The sequence below is a fragment of the Mycetomoellerius zeteki genome, unplaced genomic scaffold (assembly GCF_001594055.1).
Source record: "Mycetomoellerius zeteki isolate Tzet28-1 unplaced genomic scaffold, Tzet1.0 scaffold110, whole genome shotgun sequence".
In the NCBI taxonomy this organism is placed as follows: Eukaryota; Metazoa; Arthropoda; class Insecta; order Hymenoptera; family Formicidae; genus Mycetomoellerius; species Mycetomoellerius zeteki.
Genome location: NW_017256018.1, coordinates 141,195 through 150,111, shown reverse-complemented (window position 1 = coordinate 150,111; position 8,917 = coordinate 141,195). Strand labels below are relative to the sequence as shown.

The 8,917-nt window shown below is 30.6% G+C and overlaps 1 protein-coding gene across 1 annotated transcript; it reads right to left on the bottom strand.

Annotated features, from left to right (window-relative positions):
- Nucleotides 1-2,853: 2,853 nt before the first annotated feature.
- On the bottom strand, nucleotides 2,854-7,301 carry LOC108725872 (uncharacterized). Its single transcript, XM_018453146.1, has 4 exons — nucleotides 7,237-7,301; nucleotides 4,515-6,093; nucleotides 3,748-3,916; nucleotides 2,854-3,173 (listed from the first exon to the last, which is right to left on the bottom strand). Exons 2-4 carry the CDS (start codon nucleotides 6,085-6,087, stop codon nucleotides 3,053-3,055), a joined length of 1,863 nt encoding a protein of 620 aa, XP_018308648.1. The 5' UTR covers nucleotides 6,088-6,093; nucleotides 7,237-7,301; the 3' UTR covers nucleotides 2,854-3,052.
- Between the last annotated feature and the right edge of the window lie 1,616 nt (nucleotides 7,302-8,917).

Sequence of the window (8,917 nt, the reverse complement as noted above, 5' to 3'; positions counted from 1 at the left end):
TGAGTACATCTACCTCTGCACGTGTTTTCGATTTTTTACAGTTTATAAATGGAGTTAAATTTGCAATAACGAGTTTGTATTAAATTTTTTGACCAAGAACGAAACGAATACCATCCAACAGCCATCGAATTCACCCGATATGGCTCCCTGCGGTTTTTTTCTGTTCGATCGAGTCAAAAAACCACTACTAAGAGATAATGGAAAAATCGAAGACGGCTCTGATGGCTATACCGACAATAGAGTTCCAGAAATGTTTCGAGAGCTGGATCAAGCGCTGGCATAAGTGCGTTGCAGTCGATGGGGAGTACTTTGAAGGGGACAATATCACTTTTGATGAATAAACTTGTATTTTGAATTTTCTGAATGAATTCCGGGAACTTTTTGATCAAGGTAGTATGTCAATTTGAGATTAACAAATGATAGTAGGTCGGGTAAATGTAAATGATGGTACATTACATTTACACCGAAGTTACAGGCGACCTATTTCAAGTCAGGTCATCTTTCAAGTGTTTATAGCAAGGGACCTAAATAATTTAGGTCCAAATTTGGGATATAGGCCGCAGCCTAAATTCACTGTGTAAACGTAGCCAATAAAAACATATTTAAGAAGAAACAGTACGTTTTATTCTTAAAAAAAATATTAGTCTTTTTACTAACCCTGGATACATTTGATACGATCTAATAGCGTTTCATACAATTTCATAGCGTCATCGACGAGATACTATTAAAGACCGTTAACCCTGAGCAAATTTTCGGTATAAAAAAGGCCCCAAGGGTCTTTCGGAGATAATTGAAGAACGCTGACATTATCGACAATTAATATAAATTTGCCACTATTAACATAAATATTTAGCTAATACATTATTAAATTCATGATTTTTTATTACATAAATGCTCTATAAATAAATATGCATCCTTGTAAAGCTATAATATCCTAGGTATATATTGCCGAAAAATTACAATATTTTTTCTGCAGTTATCATCTCTGTTAATAATCAAACTTTGACGTGACACTAAAATCACAATTTTAAAGAAAAATCGAGTATTATTGAGTTTTAAATGCATATACACCGATAAATAGGTCTACTAAATTAATAAATCATAAAATTAGTATTAAAATATTATCAGAGTTTTTTACATCACTTCAATATTAACAAGGACGAGATTCCCGTAAGGATGTCGGTCTTTAATAGTATCTCGTTGATGATAGCGTTTTTCATTGGCAGAAATAGTGTGCATCTAGTGCACTTTAAAGCCGTTGTACACAAATCAATAAAGTTGTACGTTTAATAAAAATACAGAAACGAATTAAACCGCGAAATATTCAGTACATTTTATTGTGCTAATTGATAAAATATACATTGGGCATTTCATTGAGATATCTCACTTTTACATTTAGGGCCTCTTTCACCAACTTCTGGTTAAATTAATCGACGATCAACTCGCAATAATGCCAACAGCAGTTTGACGCCATCGGAAAAGAAATGTATATGTTTGAAACTCGCAACTCGTGTGAGAAATATGCGAAAAAAATTCGAATAGTTGCAAAAAGCAGGTTTTTCGCTTATAAAACGAAAGATGTCGATTGTGGAAGAACGAAATTTATATCTTTTTTATTCTTTTTATGTGAACATAAAAAAATTTGAAATTAAAAAGAAGGAATAGCTAAAACGGGACAGCTAAAAAGAATAGGTATTCGTTAAAGCACGAAGTAGATTATTATGAGATTAAATTGAAAGAGATTAAATAAACAATATTAAAAAGAGAACACGTTTATTATGTTTAAAATAGAATGGGGGGGGAGTAATTACATTTCGAAAATATTTACAATATATTTTATAATAGAATATATTTTATATAGAACATTTTATAGAAAGTTTACGGTTAATGTGATATTACAAATGCGTTAATTCTTTTTGTTGCACAAATGTTTTTTGCTGAACATATTTAGCTGAATTTTAGTGTACATGGGGGTTTTTGAGGTCGCAGATTAAAAATCAGAAATTACCGACAATTGCAGATTGCCAATTTCTTCAAATTGGCTTTATAGATCACTAAATCCTTTTACACAAAAAAAGTACACACAAAGAAAAAACACCGACCACACTAAATTTGACGAGAAAATCGGAGAAAAAATAAAAAATTCACTTTATTTCAGCTCTCACAGCTGTCATCTCAAGTTATAATTCCCTTAGTGCAAAAATTCTATAGGTCGTACGTACCAAATGATACCTTCCCCGAAAGCGTATGACATACACAAACAATCCTGAATTTGCGAAATTGTAATCGAAGTCCTAATAAAAAAGATTTTCCAAAATTAGTCATCTTTTTTATATAACAATTATGATTAACCGGTAATACAAAAGGCTCGCGGCTCGGCTCGCGGCTCGATAGTCTGGACGCACTCTTAGAATCCCCTTAAGTCAAAGTTTAAAAATCAAAATAATGAATTCAATATGGCAGGTAAATTGAAAAAAAAATAACTGGCTTGTATACGCATACCTATGCTTAAAATTTTATACATTAAAATATTAAAAATATATTAAAAATATTAAGAACATTAAGAATTTATATTTCATGTAATTATCAAAACATGTCTTGATAGTCATTTTGATCGTCATTTTGGATCGGCCATTGAAAATTTGCCATTTATATGAATGCAAATTTGAAATTATTAATATACAACATTAATATAAAACATTAATATATAGATTTTGAAGGTTTATTACTACTTTTTCATCTCAGCATGAATTTTTTATTTAAAAAAAATGCTAATTTTGAATTATCTTTTGTTTCTAACCTATATTTCATGCAAAATAATTACATATGTAACGACATACAAAAACTGCGGCGAGAAAGATGTGTCCTCTACAGGCACAGTGTGCAACAAAAGATTAAAGCATTTTTTCTTTAACCATTAGTAAAATTCTTTCTTCCAATGATCAATCAAATTTAAAGCATTTGTAATGAGACTTTAACCACATACATAGATCACAATAAAAGTCAATTTTTAAAAAATGTGGAATTTGACTTTTTCAAAGAAGCTCATCTGTTACGGTTTTACTTTTGCCCTTTTCCAAGTTATTCTTTCTTCATAAAATCGAATAACAATTTGAGGACACTTGGCATTGGCTTCATTGGCAGACACCATGTCAACTGCATCTGTTCCTTTCCTGCACAAACAAAATTATTCTTATTCATCATTCAGCTTCAATTGTTTTTAAATTATTCGCATTAACTTGGGCCGTGTTCCAAAATTGACTGCCAGTACTGAAAATCTATAGTGCACGTAACGTAAACTGTAGGATTTTTAGTGTTGGCAGTAAATTTGGAACACAGCCTTGAATTCTTTATCTGTACTTTCTAAATATGTATTAGAAATAGATGTATCAACATAAATGAGTAAAAAGGACACATTCTATCAAGATGGGTCTTGGTGCCTAAATAATATTTTTGTGTAAATTTTTACAATTTTGTAGTTCAAGCGAATTGTGCGCCGATTACCTGTAGGTTTTAACACACAGTAGTATATTGAGGCTGAACTACGTAATATTACAAATTATATCAACATGCAATTTCATATTACTAATGCAAATTAACATCCTTAAATAGTATAAAGAATTGATTGCGAAAAATATCATCTCTGCCAGGATTTAAACTTGGATTTTCTTCATTCCATGCAGACATCTTAATTACCAAGGCATGTGATGATATTAAACACAATAACTATTAGGACGTATTACCTACCATTGCATCAAGTACATTAGCTTTCCATTATCATCCGCCGAGCCAAGGATCTTATCTGCTTCCAATTCTCTTTTGAATCCCTGTACTCTGCTATCATCTTTCATCGTCTCATCAGCACACGAATCTCTTTCAGCTTTAACATCTGTATCAGAATTTATCTTGGTTTTACCTATACAAGACAAAAATAATAATGTTGCTGAGAAGAGAATGTGAGAATTAATTTAAACAGAGTGATTGAAAAGTCTCGGACCGGTAAAATATCTTGAAAATAAAGCATTTTTTGAGAAAAATGCTTCAGACAAAAGTTGTAGGATTTCAAAAGATCTATTTACTGATCGCATCTGTATGACCTTGAGTGGGATCGTCGAGATCACATCGATTTTTTTAAATGGAACACCCTATTTTTTATTTCAGAATCTAATAGCTGATGTCAATAGCTTTTTAAAACATAACAATAAAATTCATTTTCAAGCCTTATAACTCGATAAATAGCGGAGCTAATAGATTCACTTTTCAGTTTCGAATTTTTACAGACGAAATTAAGAGACTTATCGAAAAAATGAATTATACACCATACTTGATATTACTATATATTTGACTATTTAATAATATTTTAATAATAAAGGGAAATTGATAACTTTCTACGCAAACGGAACATATTTCATTATGTGTCTCATTCGAGAATGAAGAATTTATTTTATTAAAATTCTTCTGCTTTGTAACTTTTTCAACCAAAGGATCTTTTCCTTTATTTGGATTTTCCTTACTTTTTCCTTTTCTTATTGTTTTGCTTTTTTGTTCGATTTCCTTTCCTTTGTTGCTGATTCTACTTTTTTTTCTTGAACAATCCAGCTTCTGCTCCATGAAAGCATCTTTTTCTGGCGAGTTTGTATATACTGCATTAGTTCGTTCATGAGTGTTTCTTTTTTTTTCTTGACATAGTTCCGCTTTTGGCAGATGTGTTATATCCTGATATATCGAAGATAGACTGACATTTTCCATGACAAATGAAAAATTGACATCTTCCTGGGCAGCTGAAAGATCAACACTTTCCTGGATAAAAAGTTCTTTGATAATAGTAGAACTATCTTCTTTATCAGTCACATGAGATCCTAAGAATTCAGTATCAAGAAATATATTTTCATTTAGAGGAGATATTCCTGAAGCGCGGAAACCTGCTTGAATATTTTCTGAAGTTGTCGCCAGAGGTAAAGCAGTTTTTACTATTTCTGGAATGTGATACATAGATAAAGATTTCCCTGGATTTCTAGCTAGCCAGTTGTCACATGCTGTGTTAACGTATTTTTTCAAAGGTCCATATACAGATCTATCTAGAGGCTGCAACATATGACTGCAACGATGAGGGAATGATAAAACTATGATTCCATTCTCTTTCAAATAATCAAGCGCCTCAATAGAAAGGTGAGATTCATGATTGTCAAGTAAAAGAAGAACAAGCTTTTCTTTAGATGGTCCAACATAACGAAAAAAATGTTGACAATATTTTATAAAATGTTCTTCTTTCATCCAACCCAATGGATTGACATCACCTGCAGATCCCAGAGGGCCTTCTTGTATAAAATGATCTACGTAATGGTCTTTTGGAAATATAAAAAATGGTGGAACCATATTTCCGATAGCTGATACTGCAACTGCAATGGTAACAAGAGCCCCTCTTTCAGTTGAAATCAGCTTTCCTAGTTGCTTCATCTCACGACGTACAATTACACGATCAGGAATGTGAACAGTACTAATTCCTATCTCATCCATATTCCAAATATCAGATGGCTTTACTTTTAGGCGATTACAGACTGTTTTCAAATTTGTGAAAAACAAATTAACATTATGTTCGTTAAATGACATTACTCTAGAGAGATTTGTAGCTTGTGGTGATCTTATTGGTAAATTGTCATTGCGTTTAAGAAAACATCTGTACCAATCTTCACCTGCCATTTTGTTTTCATTCCAAGAAGCTGGCACTTTACTTCCGTTTTTTATTGCAAATTGATAAGCCAATTTTCTCACTTCTTTAGGTGTTACACCATAATAAATATCTGCTACTTTTTTAATATATTCCACTAAAGCAATTTCTTCCGTATCATTCAAAATTTGACGACTTTTGGAGTAACCTACACGAGTTAATCGAATATTCGATACTTGACTGGTGTCTTTTTCTGCTTTTAATTTCGTAACATATCGATGCAAAGTTTTAAATGAGATTTTATATTTCATTGCTGAAGCACGAATACTTTTTCCTTCTAAAATTACTTCTTTACACGCAAATTCTATAATGCTCTTCGAAATATTTCCCTTGTCTGTCTTTCTCTTGTACGTCCTCATGATTTCCTGTAATTAAATTATTACAGTATTTATGATATTATACGTATAATTTAATTGTTACATATTTTTATTATTAAAATTTTATTATTTAACATTAAAAAATTTAATGTTAAAATTTAAAAAATTAATATTTTTATTATTTAATATTAAAATTATAAAAATTATTGCATTAGGTGTATATTTAAAATAAAAAAGAATATTCTCTAAATTCTTTTGAGTGATATCTTAAAGAGAGTGAAAATATAGCTATTTTTGGAAGAGTGAAAATATTTTACTTAATAATATTATAATGACTCAATAATAATAACATAAATTAATAAGGCTACAAGCCAATTTATGATATATTTGAATATTAAACAAATGTTTCAACCTTTTGTCAGGCCATCTTTAGTGTTTACAAAATTAAATGCAATAAAATAAATTTCTGTAACGGTTGGATACACATAATTCTAAAATTATAATTACGTTAATATAAAGTTTAGAAAATTAAACTTATAATATTTTACTTCTTGAAAAAGAATAAAATCTAACATAAAAAAAGGAGTGAAACATTTCACTCCTTTTTTGGAATAAAATCGCAATGAATAATAGATTTTCTAATCTAACAACTTTAACTAACATTTTTCTTCGCGAGGCAGAGCGACACTTTTTTTGCTAGATTTGTTCGTTTCGTGCAAAGACACATCGAATGAGCCTAGTTTCATCACGATTGGACACTAAACTTAACATTTACCACTGAGATAGATCTCTTTAAAGGAGTGAAATACTGTCATTATTTTTCAGAAAGTAAAGTATTTTCACTCTTTTAGAATGAGATTTTACTCCAAGAAACTTAGAAAGTAAGTATTATAAGAATCGTTATTTAATAAATTGTCATTAAATGATAGTTATTAATGATAGTTACTATTAAATGATAGTTATTAAATGATGTTATTAAATAATAGTTATTAAATGAGTCATATAACCCCATTTTGAGGTTAGCCTACTAGTGCTATCCGTTAATTTTCTAAAAATAACAGTATACGATAACAAAAATAATCTGTTAAACTTTATTAAACTTAGTATTTAAACAGAAATCAAATATCTTAGACAACTACATACGATTAAAACAAAAATTTCAAAAAAAAAAGAATAAAAGTATTTACTTACGTGTATGATTTTTTAAAATTGTAACGTAATTTCTACCACAGATACGTCCGCACAGCAGACTGAACGGCGTGGCAGTAATGGCAGTCGGCAGTAGCTATTGCGTGCTCGGACACATTTACGCTTGTTTCGCGCGTTTTCCTTTTAATAATGTAGCTCTGATTAGTCTATCTATCCCTACTTGCCCCGGTCTCTCCTACCTCCTAATGAAAATGAACTTTATCGTAGCGTTAAAAGCTCTCGACATCAGCTATTAGATTCTGGAATCAAAAATAAAGTATCCCATTTAAAAAAATCAATGTGACCTTGACTTGACCTTGGCGACGCCGTCCAATGTCAAACAGACAGTGATCAGTAAATAGATCTTTTTAAACCCTACAACTTTTGTCTGAATCATTTTTCCCAAAAATGCTTTGTTTTCGAGATATTTCTCCGCTCCAGGATTTTTTACTCACCCTGTATATCCTTACATATCGCAAGGATAAGTAAATTAAAAGAATGAATAAATTAGGAAAGATTGAAGCTAAAATTGAAAAAAATTAAAATATAAAAATAATTAATATTGTTGGGAATAAGAAAGGAAATTAATTCAGAAAGAGAGAGAGTCGTGCAGTACCGACCACTCTAAGTTTTTTTAGTGTAACTTTGGCTAGTCTCGAAGAAAATTAAATTTGAGAAATGGTTTATAGTATTAATTGAACTTAATAAAAAGAGAGAAATTCGGTCTTCAAATAAATTTCGAAATCGCTAAATTCTATCGATTTTTCGAAGTATAAGCGTTATGAACTGTCCGTAACAATGAAATAGTTTAATTTATATTTATTTATATTTATTTATTAATAAAGTTTAAAATTTTGTGAAAATTCAAACAGAAGAAAACGCTAAACTATTAGTAGATTTGTTTATATAACGTCACAGGATTGTTTCGTTTTTGCGCGTTTTTATCTGCTCTTACGCATTGACAGTCCCGCAATTTTTTAATGAAATTTTTGAAGCGTATAAGGCCTGATTACACCACCTTGGTTACTTTGATTTTAAGCAAGGCCTTAAAACTCTTTTCATTCTCTCTCTCTCTCTCTCTCTCTCTCGGCTTTAAAGAGAGAAAATTAAATAGTTTCAAGCCTCGCTTGAAGTCAAAGTAACGTCGGTACAATCAGCTCTAAGAATGCCAAATATTTTAAGCCATGTTTTGTGAAGGCTGACTCAATAAATCTGCCAAAAATTAATATGTTTGTGATGTGCGAATACATAAAACAGTGATAAGTTTAACACTGATGAAGTTAACCGTTCAACTTTTTCATAACGGGAGTAGTCGGTGTACAAAGAACACCTTAGAATAAGACTTAAAATTTGAAAGATTAAGGTAGTTATACCCCAAAATGCATTATTCAAGAATGTCTTGAAGCCTTCGTCTCGAGTAATTTAAATATTAGTACATATGCCTAGAGATGTAAGCGACGGGAAAAAAACTAGAATTTTAGGGTAAAAAACTCGGAAAATAATAATTTTTTTCCTTTGGCTTTGACAGTTTTTTTTACTCGGATATTCTTTTTTTAACATTCCACGATTTCGACTATTGCTCCAGAATTTAGTTTTTGCACTTATCCGTAAAATTTCTATGTACAAATAATTATGAAAGTTAAAATATAATAATTAATATAATATAATGCCGGTGGTCATAAAT